Raw genomic sequence first — 24,908 nt, forward strand, 5'->3', positions numbered from 1 at the left:
GATACATATGCAGCTAGAGACAAGAGCTCCGGGGTACTGGTTAGTTCATATTGTTGTTCCACCTATAGGGTTGCAGTTCCCTTTAGTTCCTTGGGTGCTTTCTCTAGCTCCTCCATTGGGGGTCCTGTGATCCATTCAATAGCTGACTGTGAGCATCCACTTCTGTGTTTTAAACATGCCTATGAGAGTGTTTCTACATTCAGTTCAGTAGGAACATACAGCAATTAGGTGGGCAGCATTCTATCATACCCTGGAGTCCTGGATTGAAGACAAGCTGAGCACCTGCATCCCCCCCCCCCCCCCCGCCGCCTCTCTCTCCTTCCTGACTGTGGCTACAGTATGACCAGCTGCCTATGTTCCTACCTCTTTTAATTTCTCACAACCAGAGACTGTGGCCTAGAACCAACAGTCACACTTTCTAAAGCTGATTTTGCTATATAGCAAGAATAATAACTGACACAGCATTGTTCCTTATAATTTAATTATAAGCACACTATGGTAGCCTATGTATGCAATCTCAGGATTTTAAAAGCTAAAGCAGGAGGATATGTTTGAGACCATCTAAGGCCTAACATAATAAGATCCTATCTTTAAAAATAAGCCAATAGGAGTTTTAAAATCCTAAGAGAAATATTCATTGTAAAAACTCAACCTATTAAGATAAAGGGTTTATCAGTGCCATGAGTCTGTTTGAACTCATGTTTGTGCCTCTAAATAGCAAGACCACACTTTTGCAAAACTGTGCATATTCAGAGTAACTTATCAACCTCATCTAGTCAACAAGCAGAAATAAACACTCATGTCCTACATGGCTTCCCCAAATATTCCCACCATTTGAAACCTGATTAAATCCAAGTTATCTTGCATAGTACTTATTATTATTCTTTGAGTTTGCAGCACTCCTTTGTTCCTTTATATTTACTAGGGCTATTTTACCCCACGTTAAACTATTTAGCTCCCAAATAAAAGACACAGAGACCTTTAGATTTATAATAAGCTTTAAATCACTATAGCTGGGTAGGTAATAACCCTCTAAGCAATCTTGTCTGCTTCCCTGTAAAAACCCTTTAGATATTACTTGCGATGTATTCCATTTGGGCTGTTTCTGCTCCATCAGGCCAGCCCTCATGACCACATGTTCATGATCCATGCTACCCCATGATGACTTCCTTCTTCTCCCTTCCTTGTCCTCCCCCATGGATTCTACCTCAGATCCCAAGAATGGGAATCTTTTTCCCAGGTATCTCTCTTCTGTCCAGCTACAGGCTGTCAGCAACTTTTATTATCCAGTCAGGTATAACCGGGTGGGGGGTGCAAGGCATCCATAACAAGGACTCTTGTATGTGAGAATATGATCATCTTGGGATACAGAAGTTAGCATTTGAATACACAGCAACAGATCAAACTCAATAAACTTCTTTCTCTCTCATGAGAGACTCAATAATTCTTTAGGCAGCACAGAATCTTAAGAATATCATCTAGACTTTAAGTCTCACCAAACTCGGTTCCAGATTAGCTTCCTAAAACTCTTCAGACCTTATTTGTCTCCCTAAACTTTTACAGCTAACTTCTTTTACCATAACTTGTTCAACTTCTTATCTGACCAAGGAAAGACACAGAAGTTGTAACTCATTAGATTTTGATTTACAGTAAATTAAAAAATCCAACCAAAATTCTTTTGAATATTAGTTTAAAAATAAATCCTGCATATTATATCTCCAGATAAATATCTTGACAATAAGGTTTTTGAAAGAGAAAATAATTTACTTTTATTTCATTTTTTTCTAGGAGCAATCTATATCTATATTGCCCTAATCTAATGTCTCCTTAATTGATGTTTATGAATAATACTATAAAATACTTGTCAATGTATACATTGCAGCAAGTCAATCTAGTTAACTAACTAGAGTAGATGCCACGTCACATTTTATGGCAAGAATGTTTTAAATCTACTGGGATTTTGAACTATACAGAACTATATCAAACATGATGGTCACAGTGAGTATACCAAATCAGTAAATTAAGTCTTCCAGTCTGAAACTCCATGTCTCTTAACAGTGGTGAGGACTAAACCCAGGATATTACTCATGCTAGGCGAGTGCTCGACCATAGCTCGATCTCTATCATCAGCTTTGGATTCTTTAGGCACCATCTTTCCTCTGCCCCTCTCGGACTCAACTATGTTCATTTGTTTCTAAAAGATTGACTTTTACACGCTCATTCCACATGTACATAAGATTGTACAATGTTTAGCTTTTGTATCCATTTTAGTACTTTTCCCATAATGCCTTCCAGTCCCTGCAACACTGTTTCAAATCACAGAATTTCCCTTTTGAATGATTTGATGGTATATATTGTATACATACCCCATATGTTCTTCAGTTTTAGCATGACACTTAAACCTTCTGTATTTTGGCTGCTCTCAGGAACACTGAAATGGGCGTAGAAAGCTTTTTCAATACTTTCAGATGCATTTGAAGCAGTGTGACTGCTAAATCATATAGCTATTTTATTTTTAATTATGAGAAAACTTCTAAGAGATTTTCTAAATGGGCTCCATTAGATGGTATGAAAACCAGCTGTCTTAATATGCAGAATTTCTCAGCCTACTTAGATTTTCCTTTATGGCCTTCTATAAATTACAGAAGAATTATAATTACATTATCAGGTCTATTTAGGGCACCTTACATTATAACAGTAATGAAAATGAAATTTTCTCATTTGAATCAGTGATTTCTTTTACACAGGAACCTATGAGCTCATTTGTGTTGATCATTAATGTACTGTTACTGCACCTTCTTACTTTCCTTGCGTATTAACCAATCTATTTGGGTTCACTCCATCATCAACAGTTCATAGAATTACCTTTCTTTTCAGTATTTATATTTTATTTCCTGATTTAGCATCGTAACGAGCTTTAGGTGCATTGTTCCATGACATTAATGCCTCCACACTGTGTGATACTCACCTCAATCTATCTCCACTTGAAAGTCTATAGTTATCAGATACTAACTCACCATTCTCCATGGACCTGACTGGGACATAGCAATGAGTCTAGAGTCAGGCATGGTCAGAATGGTAATTTCAGGATGGCGTCCCACTCAGTTAGCTTATCCTCTGTGCTTAACCGAGGCAGGTAGGTCTCATGAGTTCTTTTACAATGTTAAAAGGAATGTGTGTGTTGTTTCCTTAGAATTAAGAGGAAGGGGTACAGGATGCTGATTCATAGGACAGCAAAAAGGAAACCTGAAATAAATAACTAAATTGCTACGTAAATAGAAAAGTAGGCTTTTGGTCTGTATGAGATAAGCTTGCAGAAATTGATAGCAGTTCTTTTTTAGAATTTTTCTCTAGCAAGAGCTGAGCTATCTAGAACTCTCTGGAGAGCAAAACCAGCTCTTTTAGAATTTTTCACAGCTCTCTATACACACACACACACACACACATATGACTTTTGACCTCTTAGAGAGCTGACACAGCTCTTTTAGAATTTTTCTGGATTTCTGATCTTGATCTGAAAACCGAAGAATTACTTTTAGAATTTTTCTAACAGGATTTTTGACTTGGTCAGAAGATCCAATAATTTTTTTTTTGAAGTTTTTCCAGCTTTGGTCAGAAAACCCATGAGCCATCTAAATAGCTTTTAGAACTTTTACTAGCAGAGAGAGCTGTTTAAACCAGAGTTTATAGAATAGCAAGAAAAAGCAGAACACACACAGAGTGAGAACAGTCCGGAAAGCCATTTCAGCAGAAACTAGTCCACCAGCTTAGACGCACGATTTGACTTTGGAGGTGTTAGTTTTTGCCACTCCCAAACACCCCTCTCTCGGGAACCCTTCTTCAAACTCAGGCTGGTCCTTGGCAGAATATTACCATACTAATTACAGGATAATGCCAAAGGCACTTCCTCAAAACCAACATGGTGAAAAACAAGGGTTTAGACTTCCACATCACAGTAAATCACAGTGTACTCAAGGCAGGAACAGAAGCAGAAGCCATGAAGGGATGCCATTTACTGGCTTGCTCCTTATTGCTTGCTTGGGCTGATTTTTTTATATACCCTGGGAACACCTTCCCATTGTGGGTGGGACTCTTCCATATCAATCATTAGTCAAGAAAATGCCCCACAGTCTTGCCCATAGGACAATCTGGTGGGAGCAGTTTCTCAACTGAAATTCCCTCTTCCTAAATGATAGGCCTAGACTGTCCAGTAAATGCAGATGCTGTGGCAAAGACCAGCATTGGACTAATGAACACAGATCAAGGAGCGGCAGTCAGACAATGTAACTCCTTGTTGGGAAAATATCCTATGGTGAATTTCAAAGGTCCCAACATGAAATTCAAATTGGCCATTTTAGGTCAACAGCTGAGAAACTTATCCACAGAGCAATTAAACAGCACTGCTCTAGGTATAGTCATTAATTATCCAGATATCAAATTCAGAGCTGCTTCCATAAATAAAACAAATTAGACATTGAAGCTGAAGATTTGGTAGATACAGAAAAATATATAACAATAAATTAACCAAAATTTTGAAGTACAGATTGGCTTCTTAAGGAGATGAATTTTCAATTTCCAGGGGTTGGAACATTTTCCCTGGTAAACAAAGTATAAGATGGCTTAAGTGTTTAGGGACAGAAAATCAAATAGGAAAATAAAGGCTATATGTGGTTAATATAGCCATGAATTCATGGGCATAAGACTGGTTACAACAATTGAAGACAGACTAACATTCCATAAATCTCAGAACTAAGCCATAAAATAAAAAAAAAATGCTCCTGAGAAAATATTGAAAGATATCATCAAAAACATTCATAGACTGTCTGGGTTGTCCATAAGCAGGATGCAACAGATGTTGGCTCTTGAGTTTTATATGGGGGAGCCACTACTGATAGACTAGTGGTTGACTAATGAAAGTTACAGGCACTCAAAGAGCTAGTCCATGAACAGTTTCAGGCTCAAAATACAGATGAGTTCACAAGCCCATGGAATTCTCATGTTTGTTATTTAAAAAAAAATCAGAGGAAAAAAAAAAACCTCAGAGGAATAAAATAATATAGACGACAGCCTCTTGACGGCCTCTTTATAGCCTGATTTTCCACTGAATTTCTGTTAACTTCAGAGTGAAAGTCAAGAAATATGTTTGTCTGTTTCAACAGGAAATGAAAAGCTGTGGTTTCTTTCAAAATTAATAAAGATTAGATTTGACCAGTGGATATGTGAAAATCTTGGCTTCAGACATGAAGAAAGAAATCAAGAAGAATAACAAAACCGGTGGCATGAATGCTGAATCCTCTACATGGAAACTGCTGTTACTGGGTGAGACATTGCTACATAGCCAATAAATCTTATTGGCTACAGAGTCCTCAGTATGTATTATTACACACCATCCTTTTAAATGCATGGATGGAGATTCACATTACAGTTTAGTTATACAGTCCAGACTCATAAAGTTTGATGCCTTTCACCTGCTCAGACAAAGAGCAGAGAATCCTCTGTATCTGATTCGATCACACATTCCATACCTGTTAATGCAAAAAATGTCTATTGCCTTTAAAAGTTTGTGTGTTTTCAGGAAAAAAAAGGACCAGACTGACTCAATAGATGTTTCCTCAAAAATACACATCTAGAAAAACTTCAAAATGACTAGCCAAGATGGTCACAGACTGCTTCAGCCAGGACTTCAGTTAAGCCCTCCACTTTTCCATCCCACTGAGACTGGACAACAAGTGGTACAGTTAGCTTTCCTAGGATCTGGCCAACATCCTAATTTGCTTAGCCCTCTCCCACCTACTACCAATAAATTTCATCACCTCCAGATAACAGGAAGAAATCTTTAGAGAACAAACAATCACTGCTGAGAGGATGGGTGGGTTTTGGTCTCTCAGTGGGTGATGGATTTTTGTCATCATTTTAGGGGGTGGTCAGTCACAATTTGTTAATGGTCTTGGTCAGGGAGGCCACAAAGTAAAGGAGGTTAGATTCAGGGATCACTTCTTTTTCTTTCTCCCATCTTTCCTGCTTTCTCTTCTATCTAGTGTTAGGAAAAAGGAGGAAGAGGGGGGAGAAAAGCAAAGGTATAAGAATAATAGGATAAATTGTTGAATCTGCTTTCAGACTAAATATTTAAGGTTATTTTTGTTACAACACACTATATATGTTTCAATTCTTGCTTAAAGTATTGTACCTATGAAACTCATTTTAAAATGTAATGTAAAGTTGTAGTACTTGAAATATGCTAGTGAAAGCTGTTTAGGATAATTTAAAAATGTGAATTAGTCGATCAATCAAGCTTGTAGTCAAGTTAGGTACTACTTAAGTTATTTACAGAAATAAGCTTTATTTAGCCTTCATTCAACAGATGGTAAATAACTAGATATAAGCCACATTTGGCTATTCAGAAATACTTTCGAAAACCTTTCAGAGATCTACAGAATATGGAATTTAAGATGTTTTCAAAACATAAGACTTTTCATGACAGTGACTCATGTCTGCACCTGGCAGCACCCAATACTACTTCAAAGATGAGCACTGAAGGAATTCCGTATGGAGTTTGCTTCAAAGGTGGCAAAGTTAGCCACTGGACAAAAACCTGCCCTTGCTTCAACTGCTGACAGCATGGTTTCCAAAGTGTGGACAAGCAGCACATGGAGGAAGTCAACATTGAACTTTGCCAAGACAAAGTAGGCCCGTCCTTCATGATCCCCGCTTCACAGGATGTCTGTCAGATATTCTGAGCCTGTAAGCCAAAGACAATGCTCCCACAGTGCAGAGGAGTCTTGGATGACAATCTAGGCAGCCAGCAGTCTCTGTCATTTCTGTAGTTTTGGAAGGTGCTTGCTCTGCACTTCCTGTTTACTCAGGTAAGATTTATCCTTCTCAGTTTTCTAACGGGATTGAAGACTAGATAGTCTCACATTTAGCTTAAGTTGTGAAGGTTTTAGGAAAAAGATATAAGGTCCAAAAAGACGTTTTTAGGTTGATAAATGCAAGCTATGATAGAAAGTGAGTTAGGTACAGAACTTTGAACTCATCAAGATAGGATAGAAAGCACTGTACTTCTCCATCGTTGCCAAATGCAAACGGGCTAGACACTCTGCATGTAATTCTTACTTGATAGTTCTCCTAATTGTCCTTACTGTATACATTTCATTGATGTTAGAGAATGAGTCTTTTATTTGACGTTAAGGGGAAATCTTGGGGTGATAGTTTTGGGCACTGTGTACAGATTGTTTTTGTATTATTCAGATGCTGATTTCTGCACCAACAGAAATCTGATTATAGAATGTTTTATAAACCTCTTCTCCATCACCTTCTGATTGGTGAAAAGAGGTGCAAAGTCTGTAACAAAGCAGGAAGGGATAGGTAGGACTTTCAAGCAGAGTTAGGGACTCTGGGAAAAAGAAAGAGACAGGTGAGATGCAGAGTGAGAGATTCACCAGCCAGATGTGGAAGAAGAAACAAGTGCCAGTATTCAGGAGGTAATGAGCCATATGGCAAAATGTAGATGAGTAGAAATGGGACAATTTAAGTATATGAGCTAGTTAGGAACTAAGGCCAAGCTTTCATACTTAATAAAAGGTCTACATGAATGGCTGACCAGTGACAGGCCCTACTTAGGATCCATCCCATGGTCAGGCACCAGTCCCTGACAATATTACTGATGCTATGTTGATCTTGCAGACAGGAACCTGGCATGGCTGTCCTCTGAGAGGATCTACCCAGCAGCTGACTGAGACTGACTCAGATACTCACAGCCAAGCATTGGATAGAGGTCGGGAACCCCTGTGGAAGAATTAGGGGAAAGGACTGAAGGAACTGAAGGGGACACCATCGGAAGACGAACAGTGTCAACTAATCCAGACACCTGGGAGCTCCTCTGGGACTAAGCCACCAAGCAAGGAGCATGCATGTGCTGCTCCAAGGCCCCTGACACATATATGTAGCATAGAACTGCCTTGTCTGGCCTTAGTGGGAGAGGATATGCCCAATGCTGTAGAAACTTGATGCCTCAGGGTGAGGGAGACACTGGGGGTTGGGAGGAACTACCCTCTCAGGGTGAGGAAAGGGAGGAAGGAGGGACTGACCCTGCAGGGGATCAGGAGGGGGTGGCATTTGGAATGTAAATAAATAAAACAAATAACTAATACAAAATTAAAAGTCTCTGTGTCATTACTTGGGGGAGTTGGCACCTCAGAGACTATCTGTTTGCAGTAATATGTTGCATATTTTGCATTTCCATAACTCTGTCTGATCACATTATTCTCAACAACAGTAAGAACACATTAATGTCAATGATGATTTGTATATGCTCAGCCCAGGGAGTGGCACTATTAGGTGTGGCCCTGTTTGAGCAGATGTGGCCTTTTAGGATTAGGCATAGCACTGTGGGTGTGGGCTTTAAGACCCTCATCCTAGCTGCCTGGAAGCCAGTATTTTGCTAGCAGCCTCCAGGTGAAGATGTAGAATTCTCAGCTCCTCCTGCACCATGCTTGCCTGGATGCTACCATGCTCCCACTTTGATGATAATGGATTGAACCTCTGAACCTGTAAGCCAGCCCCAATTACATATTGTCTTTTATAAGACTTGGATTGGTCATGATGTCTGCTCACAGCAGTAAAACCCTAACTAACAGTGTCCAAGTAACTGGAAGGTCCTAGTAAGCATGGGTGTTTAGGTGTGAGGAATGGAAAAGAAGAACTGTTCTCAAAAGAGTTAAAATACAGAAAGGGAACTGAAGAATCTCCATAACAGAGCTTCCAAATCACCATTTGCAAATACCAGCATTAAAAAGTTGCTTACACCTGTGACTAATATTATCTTTTGTATCTTTGTGTTGCCTAATAAAAATGCAAATTTCTTGAAGGGAAAAACTACTGTGAATACTGTTTCTTCTGTGATAGTTAAATACATAGAAACACAAAGCATATGGGAATTTTGTTTGCTTGTTTGTTTGCTTGCTTGCTTTCAATTAAATAAAGCTTATTGGGTCCTACATGTCCACTTTTGGAGATACTGGGGATATAGATTCACATATTCCATGTCTTCAAACATCATTTTACAGTAATAATGTACAGTAATAGTACCGTACAATAAAGTATTTCCAATGATACTAATGAGAAAGTCTGTGAAGAAAAGGAAAAAGATAACATGGCAGAATCTGGGAATGGTGAAATAAATAGTGGGAGGAAAATGTGACATATAAGTTACAAAATTTCCTATAAAACCAATGCAAGAAGAAACAGATAAATTCAACAAGTCATCAAGAATTTAAGCATTTACCTGATAATCAAAGAGCTAGTCTTCCATCTCCAAACCAAAAACATCACATCTGGATTGCTAAGGAGTTCTACCAAACTTTAAAGGATGTTGTACAGGATGAGATGGTTCAGTGCTTAAAAGTACCTGCTTCTCTTGCAGAAAACCTGAGTTTGGTTCCCAGAAGCCATATCAGTGGCTCACAAACATCTCTTGATAAATATACACAAATGTGCAAAAAACATCAGTTAAAATAAGTGTCTCCTATTTACCAATTCAGTAAGACTTCATAGTTATGGAATACTAACAATTGCCATCATTTACTATCTATTACAATGTCAGGCCAAGAGCCACAACGTTGATTTATAATTCCTTAGTACCCTAAAGAACCTTGCGAAGCAGTGTCCTCACTATGAATATGAGGAAACAAAGGAGGAGAGGTTAAGACATTCACTCAGTCACACAGCTTATAACCGGAGAAGCCAGTACTCAAATGCTAGGCTAGGAGGTTTGTGAGAGTGCGCTGTCATGTCCACAGTGGATTTTTGTAACATTAGTACTAACTGGGAGACAAATACTGGAAGCATAGTGGTGCATAGAAATACAGTTCATTTCATAAAAGTAGTTTTCATGTACCACATCCAAAGAGTCCTTTCAATGAGAAACTTCATAACTTGAAGTCTATTAAATCCATACTGTGAAAGGAAATGTAATCTTCTTTTGTCTATCTGTGTGTTCAATATGTAGTCCCAGCTTCTCTGGAGCTCCCTCTATAAACCAGGCCTTGAACTCACAGAGACCTACCTGGCCTGCCTCTAATTCCTGAGTGCTGAGATTAAAGGTGTAGACCACCACACCTGGTGTAGTTTTCTCTGAATTATTTTAAACATAAATATCATATAACATTGTCAGGATAATTAAATGGATAACCTGGTTAAAGAAATGGTGAGATGTGGTTTAAAAAAGGGGGTGGGTTATTCTAGGAAATATGAGTTCAATGATTAAACAAATGTTGAAAAGCCTACCCCCCCCCACCCCTCCCCCCCCAATCCTAACAGATCTCAGCCTCTCAAGTACTGCCTGCCACAGAAGGGCAGAAAAGTCATCTTGAAAACAAAACAAAACAAAACAAAACAAAACAAAACAAAACAAAAATCAACCCAAGACCTGAGAGTTCTAAATGGGCACAATGATCTTCCATCTACCCTATGAGTTGGTACCAAAATTGATTTGACCCAGCTATGTTAGAAATTGTCCCAAGTTATCTAGATATCCTAAAATAAGACAAATCCCTTGAAGCAAACATTCTTAGAAACTGGGAAAGTCACACTTAATAGGGATCCTGCTAACAAAGCACATTGGTGTAATATGTCCACCTACACATCAACAATATTACCATTGATGTCACAATCTATGAGGTCAACAAAAACAAATCATCAGATTAGCCAAGTCACAAAGTCAATCGCCCTAGTCTGTGTTCTTCAGTCTCAGTGGCTTTTCTATATACCTGGTAATTTAGAGTCCTGATGTTTTTAACTTTTGCTATAATCAGAAATTGCATATACTATACCTGAATAACTCAAGACTTATTCTGATGTTCACTTTCTGACCCCATCAAGTTCCCAGACTATTAAACTACGCAACCCTTCTGGACAACAGCTAAGCCATGCACACTATTCTGGTCTCTGCTCTGACTACATCTGGGTGAGAGGGGTGTGGTGTGACCAAAGGCTGAAGCTGGCTACACCACTAATCATGGAGATTATCAATCAAACATCTGCCTATTCTACTACATGTAGGTGGTGAAATGTGATGTATGAGTAACCAAGAGACGAACAAAGGGAAAATAAAGTCTATGTTGACAGAAAGTAAGTGCTACGTAGATACACAATCTACAGCACTACAAGTTTATTGAGGCACCTATCACTCAGAAGTAGTGGCCTTACATAGGAAGAGGTTAAAGACAGAAGTTACCTGAAATTCAGGAGCAAGCATCAGGTTCCCTATGCTACCATGCTGTCCTTAATCCCTTGCACTCACGATAACACACTTACCATCTGATTCCTTGTCTTTATGATAGAAACTCTTCTTTGTTCTTCAAAAGCCTGTATCTAAGATTAAAATTCTGATGTGATGAACCCTAATGTCCTTCTAGCGATTGATGGAATGTCTTTGATATCAACTCCCAAATACTTGCTTATCTAAACCTCTTATTCTACCTCTGAATTCTGACACTATTGGGCTGTCCTCACTAAATTGCCCAACACAGCTGTTTGGCAGGGTTTAACTAACCAATTGCTTCTTATTCTTCACTCTGCTTCATCCTCCACATCCAGTGCCTCAGTAAGGACTGCTTCAAGAAACAGCTCTTTCTTCAGTTCCATTGCCTTACTTAAAGACTTTTTTTTTTAATCTCTTTTCTTTTATTAAAATAACCGATGATCAACTTAATCTTCCACTCATATGCCTAAAAGTCATTTTTACTGAAAATATCTGATCTTCTTAAAATTCTACTTTGAAAAGTCTTCCATTGCTACCTAATATAAATAAGCAAATATCCACATCAAATAACATGCACATGCCTTGACCTGGCTTTCAGGACTTTCTTTATATGGCCTTTTGGGCTGAACACCCCTGCTCTTTTCCATATTTTATTTTTAGATATGTGGATGTTTTGCCTGCTTCTATGTCTCTATAATGCATATGTGCCTGGTGTTTGCTGCAGCCAGAGAGGGTGTCAAATCCCCTGGAACTAGAGTTACCAATGATTGTGGGTGTCATGTGAGTGCCGAGACTAGAACCTGGTCCCCTGTAAGAGCTATCAGTGCTCTTAACCACACAGACATCTCTCCAGCGTCCCATAAACTAATCCTCTTAACCTCAGATTGCACATCAACTCCTCTTGACCTCTAAACAGTGAGTTGACTTCTCATCTCTTCTATTCATCTACAGATACCTTTATTATCACACACTGCTTACATGTCTGCCTTCCTCATTCAATTATGAACTCTTTGAGGACAGAGAGCATGCCTTACTTATTTATAGTCCTGTGACACACATGGTGATGGACAAGTTGTCACGTTGTTTGTTGAATGAGTGCATTGTCCCTGAATATTGTGACTTATTTCCATCTGACTTTTCCTTAGTACCCTGCAGAGGCTTCCCACTCAAAAATATATTCGTACATATCTGTCTATGTACTATCTCTCTCCTGCTTTCCATCTATACTACCAGAATATCTTGAAGGGAAAGGCAAAAGGAGAGTGGGAGCATTATTTCCATTCCACCTCCTTGATCTTCCACATTCTCCTGTGATTAGTAAACTATGCTAGACCCTGTTTGGACAGATTAACATTTTTAAAGTCTCAAACATCTCTATAACGCCTTCATCTTGGCTGAATTCTTTTATTCAATATTCTAATGCTTCATGACTGTCACTAATCCTCACTGTTTGCTTCTGTAAGACATGGAATGCCTAGTGGTCTGTTCTTCACTGATGATGACGTTCTTTGCTGATACAGTCACCTAAAGACCTAAAAATTTTATGGTTCCAGAATCAAGAGTTTCTCATCCTTCCTTGGAAAATTGGACATAATATTACCCGAGGACACAGCTACACCACTCCTGGGCATATAACCAAAAGATGCTCCATCAGATAACAAGGATACATGCACCACTATGTTCATAGCAGCCTTATTTATAATCGCCAGAAGCTGGAAAGACCCCAGATGTTTCTCCACAGAAGAATGGATACAGAAAATGTGGTACATTTACACAATGGAGTACTATTCAGCTATTTAAAAAAATGATTCCATGAAATTCTTAGGCCAATGGATAGAATTAGAAAATATCATCCTGAGTGAGGTAACTCAATCACAAAAGAACATACATGGTATGCACTCACTGATAAGTGGATATTAGCCCAAAAGCTCAGAATACCCACGATACAATTCACAGAACACATGAAACTCAAGAAGGAAGACCAAAGTGTGGGTGCTTCGGTCCTTCTTAGAAAGGGTAACAAAATACGCATGGGAGCAAATACAGAGACAAAGTGAGGAGCAGAGACTGAAGGAAAGGCCATCCAGAAACTGCCCCACCTGGGGATCCATCCTATATACAGTCACCAAAGGCTGACACTATTGTGGATGCCAAGAAGTGCATGCTGACAGGAGCCTGATATAGCTGTCTTCTGAGAGGCTCTNCCAGTGCCTGACAAATACAGAGGCGAATGCTCACAGCCAACCATTGAACTGATCATGGGGTCCCCAATGGAGGAGTTAGAGAAAGGACTGAAGGAGCTGAAGAGGTTTACAACCGCATAGAAAGAACAACAATATCAACTAATTGGAGCTCCCAGGGTCTAAACCACCAACCAAGGAGTATACATGGAGGGACCCATGGCTCCAGCTGTATATGTAGCAGAAGATGGCCTTGTCAGGCATCAACGGGAGAAGAGGCCTTTGGTCCTGTGAAGGCTTGATGCCCCAGTGTAGGGGGAATGTGAGGGCAGGGATTCGAGAGTGGGTGGGTAGGTGAGGGCACACCCTCATAGAAGCAGGTGGAGGAGGGATGGGATAGGGGGGTTCTGGAGGGGGATCGGGAAAGGGGATAACATTTGAAATGTAAATAAATAAAATACCCAATAAAAGAAAAAAAAAGAATTTCTCATCTTAACTGTGCAACCATGTTACAAAACAAAACAAAATAAAACAAACAAAACCCCCAACAGCTCCCCCCCAAATGAACTCACTTAAAAAGGGAAAGAAGAGACAAAGGAGAGGAAAGAAGGGGAGGGGAGGTGAGAAGAGGAAAAGAAAGGGAGAGTACTGGATGAGATGGGACAGGATAGGATAGGATAGGACAGGATAGGATAGGACAGGAGAACTGAAAGCAACTTGAAAATCTTGTTTGAGATCAATATTACTTCTACCAGTGTCCTGAAAATTTCAAACATCAAATAAAGATGTATTCAGTTACTTTTCTGCTCCATCACTGGATTGCAAAGCAGGAAAGTCAGCTTTTAATATGCCAAGGAACCAGAGACAATATTGACCTGGAAAAATTCTAACCCCAAAAGAGCAACTCCCAGGAGATGACTACCGCTCCTGTAGGAAATCATCTAACCACAAATTCCAACTCCCCTTCACTCCTACAGCCTCAGTCACACATCTCAAAGGGCTGATCCCTTGAATTATGACAACCTGACCCACTTCAGCACCCCAGAGGCCATATGGCAACATATGTCTTTCCAGCCTACTGGATAGGGAAAGGGAGGGACAATCAATTGAATGATTGTGATTGAAATCCTGTAATTTATGGTTTGTCAATAACTCTTGCCCTTGGAGGAGTTCTCTTCGCCCCTTAACAAATCCTAGCAGCTATAGCATAACTTCATACATCTAACACACCTCTGAAACCATTTGTTGCATGGTAACAATAAGACAAAGAATAAGGACTCTTTGGGGATAGAGATATCCCCTATATCAGAGCTCTATACACAATGCCATTAAAGACATCAAAGAAAAAAACCTTTGGATTCTAAAATTAAAAAGCTAGTATGCAGATGGGATCAGCTATGCTAGAGTGAACTGGGATGGAAATTGGAATCAAAGCATTGTCTTTTTACCCCACAAAATAACATTGGATGTGATATCCCTGCAGTCACTAAACCACAATGATCAAACAGCCTCAGGGTTTTTGACAAATAAAATCATGTAAAGATATTTTCTTGAAACACAGAAAACTAGCTCTTAGAATAAAAGATTTTTCTTTTTCCCTCAGAAAAATCCCTGTCTTGGGCTTATTTCCTAGCAAGTGATGCAATCTGGCTCAGTGCAAAGAGGAGGTAGGATGAAAGTCCTGGGTTACAGATGAGGGTCTTTACTCTTGTATTTAGCAGCCATCCAACACTAGAACTCTTCATCCACAGTATAAAAGAGCTGGATTATCTCATGGCCAAGAAAGGTCTCTCATGTAGTCTAAGTCACCTACACAATAATTAGGAACTACCATCTCCAAAATTAACTGCTGAAACATTTTAACAACTCCAGTGATGACAATTTTTCTTTCTTAGACTAAGTTATCACTCTTGTCCCTGAGTTCTACCTACTCTAGCACTATGAAGCTTGAGCAAAACCTTTTTCTCATATGACAGCCACCAACATAACTAAAGACTGATATGGTGTCACCCATCCATGGCCCATCCATACATCAATCCAGTTAAGCCTATTCTCTTTACTACTTAAACATGTAATCATGTTATTTGTTTCCCCTAGAATACATATCAAGTTACCCATCACCTTATTGAACTGTGATCACAGGAAGTGAATAAAATACTACAGAAGTCATCTTATAAATGTCAAATAAGGAGGACCAACACAGACTTCATTCTGGCTGATCTGCTTTTCTTAACATAGCCTGATACTGCACTGTCTACTAGCTACCACATCAGTGCCACTGTTAAAATAAAACTTCCTTAATTGTGAATCTTCAGTGCTGTTATGATGTTTAATTTAGAACCAAAGTCAGATTTTTTTTACTTTTGTTTATTTTATAACATTTCAACTATTGATACTTCATGCTAAAAATCATCTTGAATCTTTGCTTCCAAAGATACCTGCCATCTTTTTTTTACTAATTCATCCAAGTTATTTATAAAATACATTAACTGTGATGTAGTTTTAGAAGTCAGTCCTGGAACATGCCAACATGATACTGATATGAATCTATAATATTTGGGGTCTTCTGAGTTTAGAGAAAATGCTGCAGTTTTGGGTGCCTGTCCTTGTCACTCTTTGTACTTACATTCCCTGCTCTCTCAAACACAATGATCTAGTCTTTCAATTGCTTTTGCAGTGATTTCCACAGATAATTTTGCTCAGGATTTGGGGAAACTTGTTGAAAAAAATGAGAACTATAAATAAAGTTGCTAAAAACAAAACAAAACAAAAGAACAAACAAAAAAAACAAAGGAGGAAAATTATAAGCAGCATGAGGTGGTAGAAATAGGAGCCTGGATGACCTGAGATTGAGTCCTCCTTGCTCACCTTCTCAGTATCAGTTCTCTCATCTCTGAAATAGGGATAATGAGAATGACCTCACAGGGCTGCTCTGAGCCTAAGAAGTAATGCATTGAAAATCTTAGCACATTCTTATCACATATCGAGTACACAATAGAGATTAGTCTTATGATTATCATTGTTACACCATGTTAAGACATAAAGACACAATAGCTACTGGCACACAAAGAAAATCACACCCAAAAATTTAAAAAGAAGACCTGTGTTCCGTGTTCTAAGTGATGTTCAAAATGAAAAGAACTAGTAGTCTACACAAATTAGGAATGAGGGCATTAAGCCTTATATAAGGCATTAAAATATTTTTTTTAATCTAAACAATTTTGGCAATCCCTGTTTGACCTGATTTGCTCATGTTTCAGACATGGTTAAGAGCACCCAAGAAAACAAAACAGGATTCAGACACAGGAAACAGAAAGTTGAGGATAGAACCCAGAAACAAACAAAAAAAGTAATTAGAATAAAATGTACATTTTGTAAGTGGTAAAGCTAGTGTGTCGAAAATGGCAAGCTACCTAGAAATGACAACGTTCTATGCACAAGGTGATGATTCAAGAGGGTCCTGATGGTTACTGAACTTAAAATTGAGAAACTCTCACATAGTGAGGATAGCACACATAGATGTTCAGCAGGACTTATTTTTTAACATGACTTTTCCACAATGTTTGTGGAGAAAGAGGAGCTTGAAGGATATGATGCATGCATAAATGTGAAAAGGCTTTTATGTTAAGTAAAGGAATTTAGAACTCTCCAGGCAAGGAGCCTGCACAGAGAATAAAATTACAAGCCGAAAGATGAATAAAAGAAACGGATTAGTTGTAATATTTATTTCAATTGACAAGTGTTACAGTTAAGAGCTAAATAAAAACTGTCACATGGGAGATGAAGAATGAGCCTGCATAAAAAAATACAAGCTAAAAATAATATACATTATGTGACATAAGCATGACAGATAGGAAAAGATTAGGAATGGCTTAGTCTAACTTGAGGTGTTTAATGGAAGGAAATGTAACTAACCAATGTCCAGACTCTGCACGATGGAGTGTTTTGGTCAGGGAGGGATACAATAATCAGTTCAATTTGAAACAATATGGACTGAAGTATGGAGGGGACATCCAAATGGAAGTATGGTTGGTTTAGCATACCAGTGTAGTTACCAAAAGACACATCCAGGATAGGGGTCTCCTCTATGTTTTCAGGAATAACAGTTTATCCCCATCTTCCTCAATACCCATTCACGCCTGTTATGTTACTCCTCATGTGGGAGACATGGAAAGGTGCCTCAGAGCAAGATCCCTGAAAACATGGCATACTAATGGATTTTGACCAATAAGCTTGTATTCCTAGTGATCACAACTTCTAACTCAAGAGTGCAAATTTTGAAAAATCAAAATTAATGTGACTGCCTTTCCCCAATTATTACAGAATCAATACTTACCTTGTAGCAAGTTCTCTTATTAGCCAGAGATGACACTCATAGCTAAAACAGAATATGAAGACAAGCACTGTACTTGTGTTACATTTTATACATACATAACTTTTCTAGAAACAAGGAAGGATCAATTTACACATACCAGGTCAAATTGGGACCTAGAAAAACATAGATATGGGTGCTACACACATGGACCTTTCGTAAAGACCCTTACTGAAACTCACCAATATCATAGAACTTATTTAAATCCAAATTTGGAGCTTGCTAAAACAAGTACACATGAGTACGTGAGGAAGTTGAGAAGTAAACACATGACATTGGAGAAATAGAGGTGGAGATATGGGTGGATCTGGGTTTGGTTAAGAATGAATCAGACCATCCCACAGAGAGTGGCTCCTCCCTGGATGGACTTACTATATAAAAAGCCCATTCACTCAGACTGCAGTACCCAGCTAGCTCCTTCAGCTGCATTCGATTCAGTCTTCTTCCAATCAAGGTAAGGGGGAATATAGTTAACTTTGCTAGATCAGTGTTAAGACAAAAGGATACTTGTATAAAATGTATTCTTAGGCAAAGGGCAAAATCATACATATATATATACACACATACATATATACATATATATATGATTTGTGATATGTGTGTGTTTGATTTTATTTCCATGAGGTCAGTTAATGTTCTCTTTGCTCTGTTGATTTGTCCATGTTTTCATTCGTTTTCTTTGTCCAGTTCTGCTGCCATTGGCACAGATCTTACATCAGAGAACTATATAAATTCCATACTTGAGAAGTTTACATGTAGTTGTGAAAGATATTTAGCAAACAACCAATAAGTATGCCTACTAATGGCAAGAATGATGGAAAAAAGGGAGAGTCATAGAACAGCATAATGGAAGGGCAGGAGTACTGTAGATTGAATGCTCTGCAAAATTATCTTTCCTTTGTTCTTTATCTTCTCTTCTCCTTTTTTGACCATTGAATAAAAATTCAAGTTGACATAGAATTGTACATAATACATGGCTATATAACATATACACATCTGTATGATGTATAATCAGAAAAATATTTATGTCTATTATCTCAAACACTTATAATGCCCAAACTTTATGAGATGAGAATAATAAAAATCAAGATGTCTACATGAAGCCAAAACCTATTCTAATTTATAATCATTACTCTATGATTCTATAATGATAGCATACAATTATTATTATTACTATTACTATTATTATTATAGGATTAATATAATATAATATTAATATAATATAATATTTCATGGCTCTTGTCTTCAGATCAGTGATTCGTCACTGTGCCCAGTCAACTCTGTGATCACAGCATTTCAAATCCAATTACCTTTGTCTCTCAACCTACCATGATCATTCTGGTTCAGTGTACACTTGGGTCCTACCTCTGGTTATTATAAGAAAATGCCACCCATCTCTCCATTTTTTTCAACTGATGAACACTTGAGTTATTTTTATGATAAAGATTATAAATAATGATGCTATAGTGTTTTGTGCAATAATTTTGGCAGTGTGTATGTGTATGTGTACGTGTTTCTGTTAGGTAGGAAGATTCTAGGGGTAAACTTTTGGGTCTTAGCTACTACCAAACAATATTCCAAAGAACCCCTGTTAGTTTAAGCATTCTTTGGCAGTATAAAAGACTTCAGTTTTACATATCTTCATCAATATTTGAAATTATCATGTTTTTCTAACTTAAGTCACTTGTGAGTATATTACATCCTCACACTATCATTATAATTTTTCTCTGTTTAGTAACTAAGGAGGTTGAACATTTATGAAACATTTATTAGCAATTTGGTACTTTCTGTAAAGTGCTTTAGATGAGATTCATTTTTCTGTTGAGTTGTCTCCATTTCATGGATATTGTTTTTACATCAAGAATAGTTTTTTATCGGTTAAAAATGTTGTATTTTTCTCCCATTTTCACTTTAACGATATTAGAAATGGACAGAGATTTTTACCTTCAGTGTAGCCCAGTTTTAAAATATTCCTTATGATTAGTATATTTTGTTTGTTGAGACAGGTCTCACTATGGAGCCCAGTGACCTGAAACCTTCTATGCAGTCTAGGCTGGCCTCAAACTTGTGATTCTCCCATTTCAGCTTTTCAAGTTATGACTGATAATTTTTAGTTCAACTTCAGAAGCATTTCCCATTCCAAACACTTTAATACATTCTTACGTATAATCTTTCCTAGTGTTGGAGCTACTGAAAAACATTTTTTCCATACAGTAATCTAATTAACCCCAAACCATTTACTAGATAGAATGTCTATCCTCAGCTCAAAATATGGCTCAGTCAGTAAACTGCTTCCAATGTAAGCATGAGGACCCAAGTTGAACCCCAGAAATTATGTAAACCCAATCTTGGCAGAGAAGCCCATGCTTATCATCAGTGCTGGAGAGACAGACAAAAGCAGGCAGAGCCTGCAGCTCACTGCTTATCCTAGACTACTCAATGAGTCTCCTAGCAATTCTATTTCCAAACTAATTTGTTTTCTGATGTTCAGGCAAATGGATTTTGTGGATAAAATTTGCTTAGATTTGACATTAGCTTGCCAATCCTTACTTGTATAATGTTGGGCTCTGTTTGCCTTTTTTCCCCATATTTTTGTGTATGTATTTGTGAAATGAATACTCCCAAAATTTGTTTCATGTTTATACTAGATTCACAAAAGAGTTTCTCTTTTTCATTCTTTAGAGAAATATCTGTAGTTTTAGGATTATTTCCTCCCTAGATTTTAATAGAATTTACAATTGAAACCCCTAATTAACATCTTCACACCCACTATAACTATATTCACTTAAACTGCAATCTTATTAACAAGCAGAGAGCTATTTACACATTTTATCTATTGCCTGTTTCATTAAGGTGTGAAGTATAGTTCTAGAAATGTCTGTTTCACCTACATTCCAAACTGATTCCAACACAGGCTTTCATACTATGGTTTCATTGCTTCTCAAAAGTTTGCAGCATCTACTACAATGTCTTTTTTTCTTTCCTTTTTTTGATCCTGGTTATTTATGACTTTTCTCTTTCCTGAAGAATTTGTAGGGTTATTGGCTTTATTAGATATGTTCAGGGTGGAACATTGTCTTTGTTACCTCTCTAAGATCTCTGCTTCATTAATGTTATCTTTATTATTTCATTCATTATAATATCAGTTTTATTTTCTTGTTCTCATTCAATTTTCTTGAGAGCAATGCTAGTTGTTGATTTTTTTATCTTCTCTTTTAAAAAATACATTTATTTGAGCTATGAAAACTCACATGGAGTTAATAAATCCAACCAGCTTTGTTAAGATCTCAACCTAATTTATGAATGTGGAAACATATTAGTATTATAATTTTATTCTATCAATAGACACTAAAACTTCCTCATATATTTATTCTTTAACTATTCCTCATTCTTCAATGACTCCCTATATTCCCCAGTAAGATCATCCCTTACTTTGTCCACTATTGCATCTGCCACATGATGAGTTCTTTTCCAGTTTGAATATAAATCACAATATACTAAAATGAGCTTCATAGTTCTACAGTAATAACACAACACAGAGAGAGAGAGAGAAAGACATACACACACCAGTTATCTCCGTTCTCAAAAGGAAGACTGATCCAAAACAATCAAATAAACTATTAAACAAAGTAATATTTTAGTAAACAAACTTTGTGAACATTTTCTGACAGAAATCATTATTCCATCACATTAAGAGTCAAATGCAGCAATGGTCCACTAATAAGATCATTCTACTGAAGCAATATCTATATCTCTCACTTTAACTTGCATTAATTGTGCATTTTCTTTTCCCCATCATTTTGACTGCTTTGTAAGGCTTAAATTCAATCTTTCACTGGGTAATCATAAACTTGTTAAACTATATATTCAAACAAATCACATCAAAATACAGCATACATATTTAATTTTGTTCAATAGTCCTAGATCCATAAGGCTTTAGGTTAGACAACTATACTCACGTTTGACAAACTTATGTTACCTATAGTATTCTGGTTTTCCCTGTTATTTAAGTCTAAAAGTCATCATTATAATGTTTTTATATGTGATAAATACTTATTTCATTTCTTGACATGTCTACTACTTTCTGTTCATTGACAAGATAAGCAAGGGAGGTTTTTATTACCCTGCGAGGAGGAATGGCTGATTTACCAAAAAGGAGTCTTGCCAAGAGCAAACTGACTTGTAAGCGTTTAAGAAGCTAGTACTATGAATGTATTTAAAACCATAAAACAGGCAGTGTGAGTTGCAAAAGTCACTTGATGTTTTATACTATAAACATTAGAGAAGTTGTTCTTTAGCAAGTTTCATTTCTAAAATGTGCTCATTAAAAAAATACTATGAGTTTAAACTATAAAGAGGCATTGCAATGATAAATACAAACTATAAAATTAAAAGTAAAAAGGAAATGAATTTTGTTTCCCTTTTTCAGGTGCATACTCACTACTAAAAGATGTCCGCTCTCCTGGAAAGCATCACTTGCATGATTGAAATATTCCAACAATACTCAACCAGTGATAAGGAGGAAGAAACACTGAGCAAAGAAGAGCTGAAGGAACTTCTGGAAGGACAACTACAGGCAGTCTTGAAGGTGAGACATGTGTAAGAGAACTGATGAGGCAACGATTTCTGTGCCTTACTAATAATCTACCCAAAGATTGTATAAAAATGTTTTTAAGTGCTTCATTAGTAAAAGAAATTGCCATGATTAAGACTGGATAAAATGTATTTAGCTTTCTTTAAATGTGTACCTACATGTTCTTCATACATGAGATAACATATTTGAAACTCAAAAACTATCAATATTTAATTTTAAAATAAGAGAAATGAATACTACCAACCAAAATTATCACAGTTTTCCCCAAAATTAAGATTAGTAGAGTATACTTTGAAAATAATTGGATCATGAAAAGAATAAAATTCTGACACATGAAATAAAAAAGAAGAGTAGATTGCCAGGCGTCCTTGTTGGAGTGACATCGTCTTTAAACCCCGCGTGGCAATCCCTGACGCACTGCCATGATGCCCAGGGAAGACAGGGCGACCTGGAAGTCTAACTACTTCCTCAATCATTCAACTTTTGGATGATTACTCAAAATGCTTCATTGTGGGAGCAGACAACGTGGGCTCCAAGCAGATGCAGCAGATCCGCATGTCCCTCCGAGGAAAGGCCATGGTGCTGATGGGCAAGAAAACCATGATGCGCAAGGCCATCAGGGGCTACTTGGAGAACATCCCAGCTCTGGAGAAACTGCTGCCTCACATACAGGGGAACGTGGGCTTCGTGTTCACCAAAGAGGACCTCACTGAGATTCGGGATATGCTGTTGACCAATAAGGTGCCAGCTGCTGCTCGTGCTGGTGCCATCGCCCCATGTGAGGTCACTGTGCCAGCTCAGAACACTGGTCTGGGGCCCGAGAAGATCTCTTTTTTCCAAGCTTTGGTCATCTCCACGAAAATCTCCCGAGGCACCATTGAAATTCTGAGTGATGTGCAGCTGATAAAGACTGGAGACAAGGTGGGAGCCAGCGAAGCCACACTGCTGAACATGCTAAACATCTCCCCCTCCTCCTTCGGGCTGATCATCCAGCAGGTGTTTGACAATGGCAGCATTTATAACCCAGAAGTGCTCGACATCACAGAGCAGGCCCTGCACTCTAGCTTCCTGGAGGGTGTCCACAGCGTGGCCAGTGTGTGTCTGCAGATCGGGTACCCGACTGTTGACTCCGTGCCGAACTCCATCATCAATGGGTACAAGTGCGTCCTGGCTTTGTCTGTGGAGACTGAGTACAACTTCCCACTTGCTGAAAAGGTCAAGGTCTTCCTGACTGATCCATCTGCATTTGCGGCTGCTGCCCCTGTGGCTGCTGCCACCACTGCTGCCCCTGCGGCTGCTGCAGCCCCTGCCAAAACTGAAGCAAAGGAAGAGTAGGAGGAATCAGATGAGAATACGGGATTCCGTCTCTTCGACTAATCCCCTCAAAGCAACCAAGTTAGCCTGCTTAATTTGAGAAAGATGGAAATGAAGGCTTAGTTCTCTAAAAAACAAAAACAAAAAAGTAACTGACTTAGGAAAAAGTGATGTTTAATAGCTGATATTTAAACATTAATTCAGATACTATTGACACTAAAAGACAAGAAGGGAAAAGCATAAAAATACTACAAAAAAAAAAAAAAACCCTAAGTGAACAGGTTCTAAGATATCATAAATGTGTATTGCATTTGAATGGTAAAACTAAAATTAGTTGTAATGGAAAAATACTTTTCTTAACTTCTTACAGAATCCAGATGACCAAGACATTGCTGAAGTCTTCATGCAAATGCTAGATGTGGACCACGATGACAAACTAGATTTCGCTGAGTATTTACTACTGGTGCTAAAGTTGGCAAAAGCATATTATGATGCTTCCAAGAAAGAAAGATTCCAAACACATGAATCAAATAGGAGAAGTAAAAATTATTATAAAGGACTAGAAGAGGAGGAAGAGGAAGGAGAAGAACAGAGTCTTAGACGGAGGCATGGTGGAACTGATGGAAAGAGAAAAAGTGACAGAACCCCAAGCCCAGGAGGAAGAGGAGGTAAAAGGCAAGAATCAAAATGTAGAAACGAGGGAAGAGATAAACAAAAGAGAGAAACAGAAAAACACAGACACCAACAAGACTCAAATAGAAAGCACAGGCATGGTTCTGGTTCCACAGAAAGAAAGGACAACAGAAATAGGAGACACAGACAGTCAAAAGAAAGAAATTATGCTGAAATCTATGACAATGGAAACTACAATGAAGACTGGGAGGCAAGTTACAACAACTGTTACTACAAAACAGAGAATGCTACATTAGATGAAAGAGAAAAAAACAGAAGATCCAGACCAGACTACCAGAAGGAACCCCAGTCCTCCCATGGTCAGGCAGACAACAGTGACTATGAAGGAGGCAGGCAGCAATCCCACTCAAGATCATCTCCACTCAGTGCTGGCCAGAGTAGATCTAGTGCAGGCGAAGCCAACTCTCCCAGGGTCAGCGCAAGATCAGGCTCAGGAGNAAGAGGACAGTCCCCCGACGGCTCCGGCCGCAGCTCATCCAGGAGGGACAGACCCCG

The 24,908-nt window shown here is 38.2% G+C and overlaps 1 protein-coding gene and 1 pseudogene across 1 annotated transcript in view; both read left to right on the plus strand.

Annotated features, from left to right (window-relative positions):
- The first annotated feature begins 21,930 nt into the window (after positions 1 to 21,930).
- LOC110291870 (filaggrin-like) overlaps positions 21,931 to 24,908 on the plus strand; it is a 19,088-nt gene continuing 16,110 nt past the window's right edge. The window contains exons 1-2 of the mRNA XM_021159096.2: positions 21,931 to 22,400; positions 24,091 to 24,908. Coding sequence (XP_021014755.1) covers positions 22,263 to 22,400; positions 24,091 to 24,908 — 956 coding nt within the window. The 5' untranslated portion in view covers positions 21,931 to 22,262. The remainder of the gene's footprint in view (positions 22,401 to 24,090) is intronic.
- LOC110291082 lies at positions 22,862 to 23,747 on the plus strand (annotated as a pseudogene).

Source organism: Mus caroli, chromosome 3 (genome assembly GCF_900094665.2).
Source record: "Mus caroli chromosome 3, CAROLI_EIJ_v1.1, whole genome shotgun sequence".
NCBI classification, from domain to species: domain Eukaryota; kingdom Metazoa; phylum Chordata; class Mammalia; order Rodentia; family Muridae; genus Mus; species Mus caroli.